The sequence below is a fragment of the Anticarsia gemmatalis genome, chromosome 12, assembly GCF_050436995.1.
Source record: "Anticarsia gemmatalis isolate Benzon Research Colony breed Stoneville strain chromosome 12, ilAntGemm2 primary, whole genome shotgun sequence".
Lineage (NCBI taxonomy): Eukaryota > Metazoa > Arthropoda > Insecta > Lepidoptera > Erebidae > Anticarsia > Anticarsia gemmatalis.
The window spans coordinates 410,581-430,810 of NC_134756.1; the positions used below are offsets into that span (position 1 = coordinate 410,581).

At 35.7% G+C, this 20,230-nt stretch overlaps 1 protein-coding gene across 4 annotated transcripts; it reads left to right on the forward strand.

Annotated features, from left to right (window-relative positions):
• Positions 1 to 73: 73 nt before the first annotated feature.
• On the forward strand, positions 74 to 20,145 carry LOC142976870 (uncharacterized). Of its 4 annotated transcripts, none has more exons than XM_076120432.1 (3): positions 74 to 656; positions 1,435 to 1,564; positions 9,969 to 10,824. In XM_076120432.1, the coding sequence occupies exon 3, from the start codon at positions 10,011 to 10,013 to the stop codon at positions 10,608 to 10,610; it is 600 nt and encodes a 199-aa protein (XP_075976547.1). In that variant the 5' UTR covers positions 74 to 656; positions 1,435 to 1,564; positions 9,969 to 10,010; the 3' UTR covers positions 10,611 to 10,824. The 4 variants fall into 4 exon arrangements, with proteins under 4 accessions (XP_075976547.1, XP_075976548.1, XP_075976550.1 ...); XM_076120433.1 differs by having other exon boundaries at positions 74 to 561; XM_076120435.1 differs by lacking the exon at positions 9,969 to 10,824 and adding an exon at positions 19,326 to 20,145 and having other exon boundaries at positions 79 to 656.
• The last annotated feature ends 85 nt before the right edge of the window (positions 20,146 to 20,230 follow it).

The following is a 20,230-nucleotide window of genomic DNA, read 5'->3' on the forward strand; positions in this document are numbered from 1 at the left end:
TCATAACTTTTTGAAATGACAGCCAGATTTTAAGGGATTCTCCTCTTATTACATTCTAAATAAATGATTGATATTCAATTTCGAAAGCATATTATTTTCCGGACACTTGCAAAATGTTATAAAGCAATAATAATTATTACTATAGAGATTCTACTCTTGTTGTGACATCTAGTGTCAAGTAGAAGTAGCACGAAACGCCCAAAATATTCGCTTTTCCTATCAGCCACGAGATGTCAGTAACGACCGCGGGATTTAGTATAATTTACAAAAAAATCGTATATTGGACTGCATGTACTTTTTAGTTTTTTTAAATTGGTTAAATACCTAATAATGTCTTCAGTATACATATTTTGTCGTATTTGGGGGAAAGAATAATACCTAGTAAGCTTCTGATCGTGTTTTGTACTTCAGACTACCCACATTAATAAGGTATTTCAAAATACTATGTAAGGGTATCTCACAAACAACATAATATTGAATTACAAGTTAATTAATGTGCGTTGATTAAATAAAAAGTTGTAAACTAACACACGAAAATATTGTATACCTACACTAATGTATGTAAGTACCTATACAAGTTAAAATTGGCATTTTGTGGTGAATGATAATTATCTGAGTATGAATGAGGGTTCAAGATTGAAAATATTGGTCTAAAGGTAAGAATCTACATAGCTGAAAATGCATTCCTAACACTTATATAAAAAAAGAGTTGTTGTTATCAGAAATTCTTATACCTACTCGTATACTGATTTTCATAGCTATTTTTACTTTCTTTAATTTTAGTATATTAGGTATATAATAGGGAATGCAATCCCGACTCGAGATCGTCAACTCGAGATCCCTCGCGATCAGAAATATCAATCCCGCGAGATCCCGAGATTTTCGGGATCCCGTCTAGTTAGTAAAAATAATACAATTCGAACGGCTTGTTTAATGTAATATGCGTGTGATAGTGTGGTGAATGCAATAAATTATTATTTGAAAGAAAATAAAAGCCTTTATTTTTTAATATTACTAACAACGTAACATAATTAACAGGTGTAATAACATGAACATAATCAAAAAAGTAGGTGTAGCAAAAGTAATCACATGGCATTTTGAAAGTAGCCTCTTAAAATACAAAGTGTATCAATAGTATGAGCTTCTAATCGGCATCTTAAGTCTATTGCAATGTAGCCAACTGCTGAAAATGCCCTCTCCGACAATCCCGAACGGGATCTCGTCATATTATGCTTCGGGATTGATCCCGAAAAAATACACGGGATCTCGCGAGATCGGGATCCCGCGAGATCGGGATTGCATTCACTAGTATATAATTTAGGCCGTACCTAAGTATCACAAATAGTACTAGATATAATAGGTATAATGCTGAAGTTCTATTTTAATAAATATTACAAAACAGAATCTAAAAAGCAAAAATATTTTTTGCTGCAGAAGGCAGAATGTTGGTGGTCTTTGCTTTGTGATTGTACAACTGAAGACTGTCGCCTTGTCTTTGAAGTGTTTGCCCGCCAACGCTGAACATAACACATTGAAATATCAACTTTAACGATACAATAATAAGGTACGTAATACTTTGTCCAAAATCCATGTGTTTTGGCTTGTCACTAATGTCTTTTAGCTAATAGACAATACTAGACGCAAGAGATAAAAGTTTCCACTTCACGTCGCGTGTAAAGTGATGGAAGCTGAAAAGATTAGCTTTGTGAGCTTTATGAATGTATTTTGTCACTAACTGAATTGCATAAGGTATCTAGGTAAGGATTAGTAGTTTTTTCTTCTGTGAATACGGACGGTGAAATGCGGTAGATCTTCAAAATTTAAGAGTTATTTAGAGTCGTGACTCAAATCAAAGTTAGGATACATTTATGTGACCATCTCACAGGCAACTGAAAGCCACTGAAAACTAGCTTAGAACATCTTTCAGCGTCTTTAGAGTGAAGAAATTTTGATGTGTTTCTTCATTTTCAGAATAATATTCATAATCAATGGATACTGAGTAGGGTAAGGTACCTACCGCTACGGTTACCAGTCTATCTACATACTTAAAGATAGGTATTATTACTAAGTGATAGGTAGGTAGTAGTGATGATGTTTGAAATGATTGAAGTTTTAACATACTACAATAATACTTAATGCTTATTTTCAAAAGAGATACCTACTTATCACAAACCTACAAGGCGGCAGGTCAACAACATGGTAGGTAGGACCATGATAACAAAAATAAAAAACCAAACGGGAGCAGTTTTGAGGCTTTCCTAAACCTTACTCTAAACTATAAAAATCTTACTTTATGTAAAGTAGATTGCCCAAGACCACCATGACATTGCCCAAGACATTCGCAAATATTCGACACAAAAGTTGCGACAAAAAATCGTATCATATCCACGACAGTTGCGACATTATTGTCGCATAGCTGGAGCAGATAAAAGTTCCCAGTGATTATATCTTTCATTAGGTACATTATTCATGGTTTCTGAACGATATGGATGTAGAGGATTACCGCCAAATGGCGTTTTAGAACGGAAGGAAGAAATGCTTGAGATGATTTTTCCTATTTGAGCAAAATTTAACAAAGGTACTTATCTTATTTTTTGTTATTAGAGTTAGTTAGAGTAAGTACGAAGTGAGTTTATAAGAAACCTCAATTTCGTATCTTAAAAAAATTGGGTAGGTAGGAATAGGAACTTACTTTCTAACTGAAAACGTAGCATTAGGTGCGCTAGTCTTTATCTTAATTCTTGTAATTATTCAACGTATTAAGAACTTAGATAGCTACATACATGTCCATTGCCTTCCTTAAAATAAACCCCACTCGATGATGAAAATCATAAAAATTCTAGTTCTGGACGTCAACCGGCGTTCCTACATAAGTTTAGGCTACGTTCAGATGACAGGCGTTGAACGCGCGCTGAACGCGCGTTTAGTTTTTGTGTAGTGTTCACATGACACGCGCTTGTCAGGCGTTGAACGCGCGTTGTCAAACAAATTTTCGTTGACAAACAGATTCCTAATCCCTAAAATTGCGTATATCCGCGTCGAAAGCGCGCGCTCAACTGAACGGAAACATAGAAAACCAATGATCTCAAAGCGCGCGTTGACGCGCGCTGACTACTATCAGGCGTTAGCGCAGCGTCAACGCGCGCTTTATTAAAACGCGCGTTAGCATGTGTACGGCCTGAATAAAAAGTATGTAGTTGTAAACGCGCGTTATGAAAACGCGCGTTCAACGCCTGTCATCTGAACGTAGCCTTATGCAAAGTAAACGGCTGTCATTTCAGATTTTACAGATTATGTAAAGGATCTGTAATGACAGCAATAAGTGATAAAATCGAAGATATTGTGAATTTATCGTTGGAAAAAGCATTTGAAATTATTTTCTCTAGCAGTTATATCTATGCGAATAACAATTCTAAAGTCAGACAAACGTAACTATATTCTCACGTGAATATCGCAATGAAAACATATTCGCGTGGCGTCGTTCGAGCGGCGCGGGCCTGAATCAACAATTATGTTTGTTCTGTGAAAGGATTCGTGTTGTCTTTGCGCACGCGCCTCTTTCACATCGCCATTACTACAATTATTATTTATACACTTGATAAAGCTATATTGAAGAAGCTATATGAGCATGGCCTCCCGTGTCCTCATACTTTTCTCTTGGACCTTTTAGCAGTTACGTACTAACTAACGGCCAGTTAATTTTTACATTATCTAATGAAAGCGCTAAAGCCATGACTTTTACTTGATATTTGTGTCGTAAGGTAAGGTAAATCTGTTTCTTCATAAATCTATCAGTAAATCGTGAAGAAACGGATTTGACTGTAATTTTTGCCAGTAACAGTTTATTAATTAAGTAGTAATGGAGAATGTTACTAGGTATGCCAAATCGCTTTAAATTTTGACACAGTATAGCCTGTATGTATACATATAAACTAGTTTTTGTTTCAGTCAAAAATACCGAATAGTTTTGATTTTATAAGCATTCAAAGTTTCGAAAAATATCGAGTCTCGCTAACAGCCGCGCGGGCCGCGTCCCGTTTAGTATTTTGGTAGTCTTAGTATAGCTTGCGTAGTATTTTGTTGTGTTTTCGTCCGCTTATGTATAAAATAACTTATAATAATAGTAAATACTATTCGACTGATAAAATGGATAAAGGATTTGAAAAAGGGCAATCGGATAAATTACCTAAAATAAATGGAATAATGGTTGCGAATTATTTTGTGAAACAAATAGAGGTTCCGTTGCCTTCAAAATCCTACTTAATATTATAAATGTGAAAGTTTGTGAGAATGTACATATGTATGTATGTATGTACGTATGTATGTATGTATGTAGGTATGTATGTATGTAAGTATGTACGGATGTTTGTTACTCTTTCACGCAAATTTGACTGAACCGATTACGATGAAATTTGATATATTGTATAGGTAGCTGAAGACCCAGAATAACACATAGACTACTTTTTATCCCGGAGTTCCGAAGGATCGGGATTTACGCGGGAAGGGTTTATATGCGGACGAAGTCGCAGGCCGCTTCTAGTATATTATACACATAAGTACCTAATATGTTAGATATTTACGATAACTGCATATTATAATGAAATAATTTCTAACCGGATTGATCGCGGGTTTATTGATTTTACTGTGGCAGGAAAAATGTAAAATCAATAAACCCGCGATCAATCCGGTTAGAAATTGTTTCATTGTAAGATGAAGTTATTTATTATTACTTATGTACTTACCTACATAAAATTAAATTACATTTAGGCACAACATATGATTTCCTAGTATTTGAATTGAACATTTTTAAAAGTATTTAGGAATAATTTCAACGCACCGAGCGCGTGACCGCAAGCGGACTGTGTGAGCCAGACTGAGCAAGTGTAGAGTGACGTCACACCGTCACCGAGAGCTAGCGTGGTGCGGTTGCAACTTGTTTTACTTATAAATCGAAAACTAATTGACGTATCGAAGTAATTCTTTCACCAGTATTTTTTATTTTTAAACGAGAATATGGAGTGCTAAAAATCAAAATTAGGTAACATTCTCCATTATTGCTGCCTTAAAAATTATCCTCCTTATTCGAGCTGTGCTGCGAGTTACGTCATTATCATTTTCAATAGTTCTTACTTAGCGAAGACCTATGTTATGACCTATTGGGTAGAATAGGAACAATAGTAAAAATATATTTAAAATTAGTATACCTAACTAACCAAGTCCAAAGCAGACACGTTTACTTTTAGTTCTCGACATTATCTTCCATATCTTTGCTAAACATACAACTCAAAAAAAATCTGCACAGAAACAAAAGTCCGACCGAAGATTAGAGTCCTTTCCAAGTTTCAACAAAAATGAGCAAAAATAACGGTTTTATTGTCACAGAGAAAGTCATTGCAACAATTTAGCAAACTGTCAGAATTCACCATTGTCTCTGACTAGTGACGAGAATAAAGGGTTGCTCTCAACGGGGATTATACAATTTGCGTGTTGCGTTGTTCGCGTTACTTCTGCGAATATTTTAAATGACTTGCACTAATTAAATGAGCGTGTCTGGCGAAATATTTTGATGGTTTCTGGGCCTTTTGTGTAAGATGTTATGTCTGGCGCCGGATGGTGCATATTGCTTCCTATTTTAGGCCATAATAGGTAAGTATATTACATTTGAAAATTATTCTTTAGCTAAGGAGTATTTATAGAAGAAGATTATTTATAGAGAATTATACAAGTTAAACAAACCGTAGAACCTATGAAATGGGTGCTAAATAATCAGTTATCGCTAGTGATTTTTTTTTTCATTTCCTAATTTCTCACTCTTAGGAATTTTAGTAGACTATACACTATACAGTGACACTATACAGACTATACACTATATAGTGTCTATAGTACATAGTTCAGATTGGTTGAAACTGGTAATGGATTTCTGGGGAGAGCCAACCAAAGTTTAAAGTAACTCTCGTTTTGAACCACTATATTGGATCAAAAACTCCGCTTCTAAATTATAGGAAGACAGATATTTAGGTACTACCATAATTTCGTCAGATTTGTCCCCAGTAAGTTCAAGTTTGTCTTACCTCCCGACTTCAAATACTAACTCTTGCGTTATCTGCAGGTTAAATCCCTTTACCTGGACTAAATAATTTCAAAGCAAATAATTTTATTGACCGTCTTCTTAATCTGTCTTGTAAAAACAAAAGAAGTTGTCTATAAAGTTAATCCTCTGCCCCGAGACTGTTGTCTATGGGCGTCATAAACACTGTATTTTTTTATTATGACTATGCGGGCAACTTGGTTCAGGCAAGTAGGCTTAAATCTTAGGATTACTAGAAAAATTGTACGTTTAGGATTAAAATAACGTTTGATGCCGACGGAAATAAGAGAAATCGGTGAGATTAGTTTGAAAGATTAAATTTTAAGTTGGTTGAGGAATTGAGAATGCAAGTTGGCTAAACAAAAACACGCACGTAGAATTAGGTACTCAGAACTAGACTGCTGTTTTAGTTATTTGAAATGATAATAATGTAATGCACGGAATGCTTTAATCGGCCTCATCATGTTATACAACTAAGTATAATATTAAACGTTTATCAGTTGCAAGGCTTTTAATACATAAGTCTGAAATTGCAATTAAGTTTCATGCGTAAAGTCGCCAACAAGTTAGGTACCGACTTATTTCAAAGATGGGTATTTATATACTTATATTAAGACGATTTCATCAAGCAAACGCTCTCTTTCATAATTTTCAGACAAAGTTTTCATAGCTGATGAGCCGTATTTTGAAAGGATGATGCAAATCTTTGTATGGAATCTGGTACCCGGTCCAATAGTGATGTGTGATATGTCGTTGGTAAGGTACTATCTTCTAGAACAATGATTGATATGGCGCTTGTCTTTATTTGTAGTCCGTTCTGAACACCAGACTAATATGTTATCAAGGCAATGTGGATTTTCCGTTAAAAAAATAAAAGGAAATCTTAAAAAATAATGAATGAAATGAAATACTATCATGTTTCCTTTGTTTATTTAATACCTCTAATCACAGGTTACAAAATGATACATTACAGGTTACACAAGTAGGTAAGTTTTACAAAAAAAATGTAACAATTAATAAAGAAAATAACATGTGGGGTTTAGAAAATCTGATGATGACAATATTATAATGAAACTCATTTACCTTATATAATCATTCATCGTCTACCAACAAATCGTTAAGGAACAAGGCAGGAGCTACGAATCCCTCATGCCTGGCATATCCTAAGTACCACACGATAGATATGATGTGAGCACAGGTACCTACAGTGCGCCGTCCGGTTAGACATGTACAATAAGATTGTGAAATATTATTATCATTATTATTTATCAAAATATAACAATAGTATCTTCTTGCTCGAATGTGTCGTGATTGGATACGGCCTCGCATGAGCCATGAGTCTTCGTTTAAACCAAAATCAGGCAAGTCTTCTAAAGCATTTTGCCTGTATACTTCAATGGTGTACACTCCATTTTGAAGGTGCTCACTGCAGTACGATCGTGCAAGCTTTACTTGGTAGGTACCTAAAGCCAACAAAATAACCTGCTCTTCGGTGTATTGTGGGAACTGTACATCATTTGCTTCTAGACGCACAAAGTCTGCTCTTCTATTGTTCAGTCGTTTCGTTTCTACGTAATTATATAGAATATTGGGTGTATCAATCTTCCTCCTTATTTCTTCTACAAACATATCAGCGTATTGGTTGTTATCGATGGGTGCATGGAAGTGGTTCATAATGGCGGCAGCGATTTTAAAATCGTTAAAGAAATGCAGCAACGCATTATTAAAATATTTTTGGCGGAACAGTTTGAAATCTCGCTTGAATCTACCGTTAACCACTTCCACCACCCACCGGCACATGGTCACCTTTCGGGATTCGTTTGCTTGTGCGGTAGTTAATTGAGATTCTTCTCTGTCCTTTGAAGGTGGAACGTGGTATTCATATCCACAAGCTTCAATATCGCCAAGGCTGTCTCGAAATCCACGATCCAGGATAAAAACATCGTTGGGTTCCAACAGAACGTGTATGGGATTTTCATAGTCGTTCATAATGCTGCTCATTATGTTGGCATCTGTCTTCGTGGCTGCGTACGGCCCTTTTACATCAATGATGTATCCGTCTGTGCTAACTATCAAAAAGGGCTTTAGCAGATTTTGGAACTTGTGCAAGCTGTATGATTGTCGCTGAAATAAAAAGTTTGCACTTTTATGTATATAAATATATGTTCCGTCGCATATTAATATTGCTTTGGAGTTTTGGTTGTCTCCATATATTGCTCTTGGTATAATGAGGTTTCTTTCTTTAATATTATTTCTTGTTATGTGATCAACTCCTAGATGAAGGACCACATAGTCTTCGGTAAGGCAATCACGCGCTTTATTCATAAGGCGTTCTAAGTTTTGCCTTGTCATATTAAATAGCGTTGCAAGCCTTTCGTTGGGGTCGCCGGTACGTAGTTTTATTAAAAATATACTCAATGCAGTTCTGGGATTTCTGCATCTTTGGACCAGAGAGGGTGTTTGCTCTAATATAGTATCGAACTGTTCATTATTACGACCAGTCCAAAAATGCATCTCTTCCCCGCCACCCGTTGCCGCCGCCGGCAATCTCCCCGCGTCTACCTGTCGCTTATTGTGTGTCCAAACCAAAATGAAAACAAAATATCATAAAAACAAGAAAAATAAGTGATATTTTTATTCTGATAGGTGTTACCATATAACTCTAAACGGACTAACGATAGGAACTTGACTCCATAGGAACTTTTACTCGGGCTACTAAGAGCTATTCAAGGACGTATCACATATTGCTATTGGAAGTGGGTACCAAACTGTTGCATGATTCTTTACTGTGTTATGTTTCGTAGTCCAGCCATATTTATTTCCGACCCGTATTATCAAAAATAATAATTTACCGTTATTACAGAACATTTGGGAACGCGGAAGGGTTCCTAAAATGACAGCCAAGTGGCGATTTAATCCCGACACAGCCCTTACAAATAATAAAGCTATCCCTTATTGCTGTAGCCATAAGGGTTATATTAAACTTTCCGTATTAAATCTTTTGCAGCTGTGTGATAAACATATTTGTTCCGTAATACGATCTGTCCATGTGACGGACAACCCTTATGTAACGACACATATAAACGACAATATACGTATCTACAGATTTGATTAAGATAGTTTATATAATGCAATCGTTAAGCCTACTTTGTTAAGAAATCTAGACGAAAACGAAGAAAACTTTAGTCCCTATAAAACCGTGTTTATTTGCAACAAATGCAGAGTAGATTAAACTTAATACCTAAGTTATTGCTAAACGCGTTATAAACCCGATTAGATTGTTAAGGTTACGACAACTAAGGTAGGTATATGTTGCTCGACGATAGATTAACCTTATTTTCTAAGTTCCTAAATAACATCACCAATATGTATATGCTAAGAAACTTAAAAAGATATTTATAATCCCAAAGATACTTATAATGTTTCGTATGTATGTATGTATCGTAGCGAGAATAATAAACTAATTTCCAGCCATGCAAACTAAACTGATTAATCAGATTTAGGTACGTCCAAAATACCTAATAAGTATTACAATAACATCAAATCGCTACTTTACCTAATTAACTAATTACGCAAAACTACAATTCAACTTCCTATCACCTACGTAATTAAGTAGGTACTACATAAACCTTACAAAGCATTGTTGACAAAAACCGAAAAAACAAATTAATTAGCTCCCTCATTAACGGGTTCTTTCAAACCATACATATACCTACTCCCGTTTTCTCAAACGCCAGTTTTCAGAAACTACGGTAGTGTCCACACGCCATTCAACTGCGACATAAATCAACAACCGTTACACTACCTGCGCAACCCTTCCACGGAGGGTGGACGCTCGCCCCGCCTATTTTCAACCTCATTCACCCTCGCCTGTCCACAGTCATTCGTGATCTACACGTCAAGTGGACAACAACTAAACAACATGGCTTTGTGGACTCCTTACGCTCAAGACGCTGCGTTAGACTTGAGTAAAAGTTCTATCAAGTCAGAAAGAACTTCTCCGATACCGGCTACAAGTGCTCCGCTATCACCACCTGGATTTTACCCGTCGTATCCTGAGAACCAGTACTATGGATACCAGTACCAACCGGCGATCTCCTACGCAGTGCCAGCGATGTCTCCAGACTCCATAGAAAGCTGGTCTCATATCAAAACCGCGCCTTCACCACCTGAATCAGAATCTCACGAGTTCTTCGACACTGAATCCTTGTCTGAGGATATGGAGTATCAAGCGTTTGAACGTGATGCTTTACAAGCTATGGCGGAGAAGAACGGAGGAACATTGTTGGGGAATAATCCGAGGATGCGCAGAGCTGTGCAGACCAGTCAGGCGGCTGACGACTCTTACAGAAAGCAACGAGAGAGGAACAACTTTGCGGCGAAACAGAGCAGAGATAGAAGGAAGCTGAGGGAAGTCAGGCTGGCTTTCCAAGTGACGTATTTGAAGAAGAAAATGGCGGACCTGAGAGCTAGACTGACGGCCGGCGTCTGTGGACGTTGTCGACAGATCTGCGAATGTTAGTGCTTTGCGTAAAGTGACTGGACTTGTAAATATCTCAATTGTAAATAGTTATTTTTGTAAATTAACTAGATTATTAAGTAAAAATTAGGTTGTCGTAATATTTAAACGCTTGTATGCCAAATAAACTGATTGTACTTAAAGAATTGATGAAATAAAATTGTATTTAGATTTAAGTAACGTATTTTTGTGCAATTTTGATAAGTACAAATTATAAATAAATAATATATAACTCGATGAATTTATTTAATTTATTTTTCCCTACTTTTATACAAAACCTCAACTCCAAATACATTAAGCAACTACCTACACATAACATTACTACACAATTAACGTCATACAACATAGAACTTTATTTTTACTCTTTACTCAAGATTTTGAAAAACATTCTTTTTTCTGTAAGTATTAGATACTTACAGAAAAACTAAAATTATTAGAAATTTAATTAAATTATAATGCAATAATAACTATCTTAATGCTCCCGGTAAAAGCTCCTCCTCTTTACCACGCTTTATTTTGATAACTCTCTTTAGGATTAATACTTACTTATCTACATTTTATTGGAAAACTAGCAAAATTCATATAATAAAAAAATGGTACCAATATATAATTTACCCACTTACCTATTTTTCAAACAATTTACCTATTTTCTATTTTAAAAAGTTACTAAGTAATTCCTAAAAAGCGGCAATTCCGAACTCCTAATCCTCAACCCTAAAATGCGTATGGTCAGTAAAATAATCCGCTTATAAAAATGTTTTACTAGAGGATTAAAATATTCGCTAATTTCTTGTATTCTTGCCGCAGCCTGCAGATGTTTTAAACGTGCCTAATAAAATAATAGAGTGGAACCTTTGTCGTCAATTATAATGACTTGCCGCCGATTCAATAACGGATTACGACAGGCACTGTTACCGGATTAATTTTATGAACCTTTTTAAATAAGGTTCCCGTAAAACAATAGGCCGGTTCTGAAATTTTATTGGGATTAAAGTGAGATGGGTTATTATTGGTATTTGCGTTGCTATTTTTAATCCTGCTCTATAAATGAATAAAAGGTTTCTGTGCGGTTGTTATTTTGTTTTAGGTTAAGTATTTTGGCGGCTAGAGTTTGTAAGATTAGGATTAGGTAGGTAATCGGAAATGACTAGATATGCATCTCTGTAAAACTAGAGTGTGGTTAAATAAAACTAGAATAATATCTAGAACACAAAAGGTATTTTTTCAAAGTAAGTTTTTTAGGGATTGTGGTAAGACGCATTCTTTTGTTTTTAGTACCTAGTTACCGAAGTTCCTATATAGTTAGTTTATACGTTGTTCGTACTTTTCCTGCAAGGACTCTTAAAATTATTTCACCAGATGTTACCGAACGTGCTAAAATCCAAGTTCCTCGAAGACCCCATATTGGTTGCTTCAACAATATTTATCTATGAATCCGGATTGTTGTGAAAACACTGGCACGCGGCAACCACGGACAATGTGCTGACATGTTCTTGATATGAGACGAGTGGAGAACACGCGACCATTTGCAATATATGAGATAGGATCTTTAAAGGATTAAGTTTCGATTATCGCAATACATGTTTTTGAAATTTCAGCTGTCGCTGTTTTATTCAGGAACTTATGTACATTTTAAGCGATTTATTGGATTGGCATTTTGTAAGCTTTTTCGTGTGATTGTGGTGATGATTTAGATTCTATCTAGATTTCAGGAATTATCAAATCAAAATATTTATAAAAGAATTGCAAAAAAAGTTAGCTGGAATACTTATTTAATAATTGAAAATTACAGAGCTACCGTCGTATCACTCATTTAAGTTTTCCGTTTTGCGAGTGATCTAATATACTTACATAGCTACGCTTATCAAGCACAGCTTTAACTGTTGAACGTGCACCAATTAAATAAGAAGTTACAGCGAATTCATACAATTTGAAATCAAGGAACCGAGCGAACAATGCTCTAGTCATTTTAACTTCGCGATGCCAAAAACGCACCCCGCTCGTCTGATTGCATTACCAATCCCAATCAACCCTTCCATCCATGGATCGATAAACACATAGCTAATACAGTTTACACCCACGCAAGGGTTTATGTATTGCGCTCCGGAGGGTTGCACCCTCGCAATTAGTATTGCACCCTCCGCGCAATGTGACTTTTATACTGAGGGGAGTTTATTGCTAGCTGTGGATATATTGCAATTTTAATATGACTACGATATTTCTGTTAATATTGCTGTGTTTTAAAACCTAGGTATATTTTTGTAGAAAAATCCACCTGGGGCAATAGTCTAATTACGATTTTAATATAATTTCACCCGAATAATTTGCAATAAGAGGATCACTTTTAATTTGTGTAATAAAATAATTTTGGTATGTAATGAGATATGAAAAAATCAAAAGTTTTTTAAGTACCTAAACCTACCTACAAATAAAGTTGATATTTAGATAATCACAACTTATTTTTTTGCGCTTGGTAGACATTCTTGTCTTACCTAATTAAGTATACTAAAAGTACTTACCTATCAAAAGAAATACTTAATCAGTGCTAACGTTTAGAAATCTGAGAAGCTTGACAGGGCGTTCCTCGGTGCGCATACGCATTGGTTGCACAATACTATAAACCCGCCTCCTGGCGCGGGGTGGTGAGTTGCACAATGTGTGTTTATATACCGTGTTACGATTGGCCCATCATTTATGTTAGTAGGTATTGTTATACCTGTTATATAAAAGGAGTACCTAAATATGTAAGTGTGTAGTAATAATACTCATTGGTTTTTTACATATTCTTACTTAGGTAGGTACCTACTTATTTCTATACTTTTGTTATATGCGCTTTTTACCTCTGTAGAGTTCATTCAAAAGCTAAAGTTATGTATAAAAGACCTAAGTTTTGGTTCACTTTGGAAAAGTGACAAAGCGTTTCATTAAGTAAATGTTACCTACTATTTTACTCTATGGGGGAATTGGGTACCAAAACCTAAACCAATGAAGTTGAACGTAAATGAAATCTAGAGTCAGTGTTATCAACGAAACCGAAATATTTTCTTAACATAGAAACAAACAAACAAAAAGAAAAACAAAACTACAGATTAGTGAAGTTAATCAGCCTTTTATTTCAACCTCTATGGTCACTATGGTACTGTTATATCCATGGTCTCCCGCCATTTTGTCCCGTTGTTCTGTCGCAACTAGCCTATTGTCTTTGGTTTTTGCGCAGGACTGTGTTAATCTCTTGCAAATGTTTCACAAAAACTAAGTTTGCATATTGTACTGTTTCTATAATATTATATTTTATGAGTCTGTTGAATTTTGGGTGGTTTAAAACTGCAGTTTTCACTCTCGGTAGAGTCGTTTGTGGTTTTGGTTCACTAGAAACGTATTTTTTTTACTAAATACAACGGTTGTCTTCTTTATAAATAGACAATTATGTCGCCCGTATGCTTTGGGATAAAATTACTATCACAATAAATGCTTTAATTAAGTAAGTAGATTCACATAGCGTAGCAGCCAAAGTCAGTTGGATTTTTAAATTGATCAACACATTAAATCTTTGGCAATTAAATATTGTTTATGTAATTACATTTAGGTACCTGCTTAGGTAACTTTTGAGAACTTCAGTTCTAAGTAGATATCTACCTATACCTATACCTACGTAGGTAAGTGTACTTAGGTATAATATTTCAGAAGTTTTTGGTACCATCTATGATCTAAATCCAATAGGTCTTCCATAAACTCAGTCTCTAAGCAACACAGAGTTTATGGATCTTCAAAATAAAAAAAAGTAAGTATACCTACCACGTGCCGTTTCACGATATTTAAAATATGTAGAGATGTGAAACGATGTGGCATAGAGAACAAATTCAATCAGTTATATTCTAGGAAGTTATCAATATCCTCGTCAAATAAATCCATAGACATGTTTCTATCACAAAACGGTACAAACACCTTGCCAATACCGCAATATCTATAACGGAGGCGTATTATAAAAATAAATCTATATTCAATATCAAAACGAATCAATAACATTGTGCATCTGCAGGCAAAACACTTCTTTTGGAAATTAAACCTTATTATTTTGCAATAAGGTATGTTTTTGTTTAGTATAGGTTTTGTTGCATGCTTGCGACTCCCTTATATTATGTAAGCAGGGGTTGTTTATGTACTTAGATATGTATATAAATGTGTGGGATTGATAGGGGTGCGGTAACGGAGCTTGGGAAGCTGTATTTAGGAAGTGCAATTGTTGAAAGATGTCTGTGTGGTTTGAGCAATGCTTAGATTTCAACAGTTTTGGGATTGACTAAAGTCTTACCTTTTCCAGTGATGTTTAGAGCATTATAATGCTCAAGATTCTGTATTTGAGATAAATTTATTCATCATTTACTATTATATTGGGACTTGATACTAAGTATCACACTACTACTACAACTACTTACTACTACCATTGTCTCGACATCGCAAGGAGATAATTTACAAAAATATTTATAATTTTGTTTTCTGTGGTCTTGTTTCGGTGTGGGACTGACATACATATGCGTTAAACAGTATCTAAAATTTAAGGAAAAAAAAGCTTAAGGCCTTAACCGAATGCCATCATTTTTATTAAGAATGGCATGGCGCTACATCTATATGTACTAATGTCCCTAATATGGGCAGACTTAATACAGGCTACTAGCACTACGAAGCGCAGAGAGTTAAAGATGGGTCTAAACAAATAGGAAACCCTGATAATACATTTTATAATGCCTGACTAAGGTACAATTATCTGTTAAATATTATAGTCGTACCATGTAAGTATCAATTAAAGTTTCGTTCTTCGACAATACAGGATCAATTAAGTGCAACTTCCGTTACGCGTGTGGTCAGCAGTAGGAAGCCAGTTCATCAATCTACCACACTGTCATGTGGTATGAATGTGTGAATGGGTTGCAATATTGAACAATGTGTGATCGATCGATCGCTGATTGTGTGAGAAAAAGTCATTATACGGAAGTTAAGTTCTATCTGCATGTGTTGGAACAGTGGTTAACGTGATCAAGCCGCAATACCGGCGCGGGTTCGAATCCTGGGATAAATTTGTGCGAAGAGTTAAGTAGTTTGGAATCAAATAACCGCGTGATGTCATAGGTGTCCAATGACATTTATTTATTCAAAGAGTTCATGAGTTTTGAATTATGTTTTTTAAACACATACTTACATATTTTCAGAGATTTTACTGCGTTTGCCTATATTATAAAAGGATCAATAAATAAAAGTAGACTATAAGACAATTAAATAGGCGTAATGTAACTTCCATATACTGAAAGAAATATCTAAACCGGACCGTAGTTCCCGAGATTAGCGCGTTTTCACAAACATCTCTGATTCTGTTTAGCTCTATATAATTACTTAACTACTTTTAAGGTGCAGGCATATGCTATTGGCAATAAACTATTACTGACAGCAGTTTAAATAAAATGTTACGTGAGAAAGCATTTCTATTAAAATATGACGTATCTTCAATAGCTTTAGACGCAAAGCGATTTCCCAGTGGCCAACAAAAACTAAATTCAACCGGACATCTTTGTATGACTGATCAAACTATTATAATTCATACAAACCATTTCCGTAATATCTCAGTGGTCCACTCATGCGCATGTCCACGACTAATCGTCCAGAAAGTCGGCCATGCGACAATAATGTCGCAACTGTCGTCCGTCTGCCGCATTGTGCGTGCGCGCAACTCTTTACTGCGATTATTATGTCATGGTGGTCCAGTCAAAAGGATTGGACATTCAGATGTCTGTCTATGATGTTTAATGGGACAGTTATATTATGTTGAAAAAAAGTTTCTAAGATTACGTTTGAGAAAAAAATCATTTAGATGAGTGCTACATCTTTCTTTTACGGTAGGTAATAGTGAATACAAGGAAATTTCAAAATATATTTTGGTTGCTGATTGAGAATTAGATCTGTGGTCTGGTGTAGTGGTGTGATCTGCTTTAGCTAAAACTACTAGGTTAGGAGTTAGGAATACTGAAAAGTTAGATTGGTAATATCACAACAATCCATGGTATTGGTTCTGTCATGGTCCTCAGGGTACTTACAGCCAATTTATATTTAATATATGTTTATCTACCATATAATCTGATGTCTTTAGTGGATATAAGACGTTGAAATGTTATTTGGCTTATATTATTAGACTTGGCTTAAAATACTAGAACTTAAAATGTATTGACCAACCATATAATTAGAAAACACTATCTCTCTACTGTCTCTCCATCTCTCTACCGGCCTGTCCACTACTGACCACCTCCATACACTTAACCAAATCATAGAAAGGCACCACGAATTCAATATCCCAATCTACATGGCCTTTGTAGATTACACAAAAGCTTTCGATAGTGTTACCCACAAATCCATTATCAATGCACTTAAAAAACAAAACATAGAGCAAACCTACATCAATCTAATACAAAACATTTATGCCAATAGTACAGCTGCAATAAAACTTGAAACCACCGGTCCATGTTTTAAAATAGAAAAAAGGAGTCAAGCAAGGAGACCCGCTATCTCCCAAATTATTTAACAGCATTCTTGAGGAAACCTTTATCAGCCTGGCAGACCAATAGTCGGGAAGAGGTATCGATGTCGGCGGAATTAAGCTAACAAACCTTCGTTTCGCCGACGACATCGTTCTTTTTTCGACCACAGCTACGGAACTGCAATCTATGTTGCAAGATCTAAGCTCGGCGGGCCTTGAAGTTGGACTAAAGATGAATATCGAAGACCAAGCTCATGACAAACAGCGTAAGACGTAGAGTTGAAGTTAACGGAGAACAGGTTGCATATGTCCATGAGTTTACATACCTAGGGCAAATAGTCTCCTTCCAGGCTCGACAAGAAAAAGAAGTCGAAAGGCGAATTGAAAACGCCTGGAGGAGCTATTGGGCTATGAAACATCTTATGAAAGGCAAACTTCCAATCAGCATGAAGCGTAAGCTCATGGATATGCGCATACTTCCTATACTCACCTACGGCGCACAGACTTGGTCTTTAACGGTGCAGTGCAGTAGCAGTGGGACGATACAGGCTGATAATAATAATAATAATCTCTCTACTCGCTCCTAAAGACGCTAATAATACGTTTCAGGCTACAACAATACCTTGTTGTAGCCTGAAACGTATAGCGTCTGTAGGAGAGCGAGTTTTGTTTACCTAAACCTAAGCATTTCTATTTAGAACAATCCAACAATACATTTAATCCCACTAACATCTAATATAACCGCAACATTAAAACAAAACATCATGCGGGCCAGCATTTAATCCTAATACCCAAACAATAGAAAGAATTAATTTGCCGACCGAACAAACGAACAAACAAAAATTTGAGCAAATGCAGTAGTAAGTAATAAAAGTATTAAGATAAAGGGTGCTTTTTAAATGCTACCTTTTTTAAAAGGCTGTATAATGTTCCCGTATAGATCTAGGTTGTTTATGGTGTCATGGCGGCGCTTGGGCAGGTACGCGGCGCGTGCTTTGTTATAAAGTGCTAGGTATTGTTTTTGATTGTTACCTAATGTTTGTAAATATTATTGTAGTGTGTAGTTGTGTAATGTGACAATTGTTTGCATGTAGGTAGTTGTACCTATTGTGTCTTGATTGGTAAAGTTGGTAGGGTAAAATTAATTGTTGCAAGTTGGATTGATATAATAATCTTTAGTGCTCATTTTATAAGACTTAAATTTCCGAATGTCTTTATACCTACCAACAGCACACAATTTAATTAATGCCGACAGTTTTCAGTGTATTTATGTAGTTAATATTATTTTAATAGAATGGCATAATTAGCATATCGAGGCGGATCGTCTTGTTAGTATTAAAAACCTTAGCATTAAAAATAAAACGTATCTCCGTTTTCGGATAACTAAGTACTTATTTAAAATAGATCTGATATGAATTCGCAGTCTCTGCACCTCCATTTATCGTAACATAAATAAATACAGTAGGTATGGAAGATCGTTGGTCACGTAGACCATAGTAAATTTAAGGATTATAAATCTAATTAGTTAAGTTGTTGACAAGTTCCTTAATACTAAAATATCTGTTTACAGTATCATTAGTGGGATAAGCAGAGTTTGCTTAATGAGTTGGTAGTCATTTGCGTGGATTATCAAACACGAGGTGAAAAACAAAGTCTTTACGTAATTGATTCGTAATGTTGATCAAATAATGCTGTTTACTAATTAATAGAAAAAAAAACAATTCGGTAGGTTAGGTTTTGAATACCTACATAAAAATATATAAAGAAATACATAGATACCTAAATAATTATTCTTGATTAAAGTAGATTTTTCCGAATAACCACCTAGGTACCTACGTAAGCATTTTCTCGTTTAATATTAAGAAAAAACTAAATAGGTATAGGTATATGAAAATTAATACAGGTAGGTATAAGTACATTTCACTATAGTCTAACTAAATAACCAAATTTGGCAGTTTCAAACACAACTAAAATCAATATCTAATCCAAATTTACGATTTCATCAATATGAAAACTTAAACTCAGAATCATAAACTAATCATCATTAATAGTTTCAAACTCAATTCCTAGTAATCAAACAACACAAAACATTGCATATAACGTAACATAGAAAAATTGCAGCACGCATTGTTTACCCCGTTACCCGCAGGTAGTCACCCTCCCCCACCACTAAGCTCCGCCCCTTTGCATTTAAGGGCGCGTCGCCACCCCAGGCCATCATTCATTGCGAACATTTCACTTGCAACACATCAAAATGGCTTTGTGGACACCTTACGCGGAGGACTCAGCTCTCGATCTATCGAAGAGTTCTTTAAACTACGTGCCTCAGTACACAGTGATTCAAGACCCATATGGATATTCGCCTGGACAATTATCCCCTGTGTCTTCGGGATACGAGCCAGTGATCTTCAGCCCGATGACGCCAAGGCCTTTGACGCTATCGCCACCTGCGTCACCTCAAAGTTTGAAGAGACCGTTCAGCATGGTGGATGCTGACTGTCTATCTGATGACCCTGACTTCCAAGCCTTCGAGCAGAACGCTTTAAGAGTCATGGCGGAGAAGAACGGAGGGGCTTTGTTGGGGAACAACCCAAGAATGCGTCGTAGCGTCCGTTCAACAAACTCGGACCAGGACGATGCGTACAGACGTCAGCGAGAAAGAAATAATTTCGCGGCAAAACAGAGCAGAGATAGAAGGAAGTTGAGAGAAATTCACTTGGCGTTAAAAGTGAGTTACTTGCGAAAAGAAGTCGCTTCGTTGAAGGCAGCTTTGAGTTCGAGAGTCTGTGGTAGATGTCATCAAAGTTGTTTGTGCTGAAAGACTTTTGTAGACTAAGTGACTGTGCAATCTAGAATAGACTTAGTTGTAAGATGTTTGTAAAACTTGTATTAAGTCTTGTGCAATTGTATTATATAAATATTGTAGGTAATTTATTAATAACTTATGTAGTTTAAGACGAAATGGAATACGTTCCTTCTGGAGCAAACGGGTAATAATATTAAGATAAATTAAAATAATTTTATAAACTAATGAATCTTTTCTTTCCTACACCTTTAATATAAGAAATACACACAATTTATTTAGTACACATACACATAA

Excerpts from the sequence above, each read along its gene's own strand:
- LOC142976870 (XM_076120432.1), top strand. The coding sequence starts at position 10,011 with ATGGCTTTGTGGACTCCTTACGCTCAAGACGCTGCGTTAGACTTGAGT.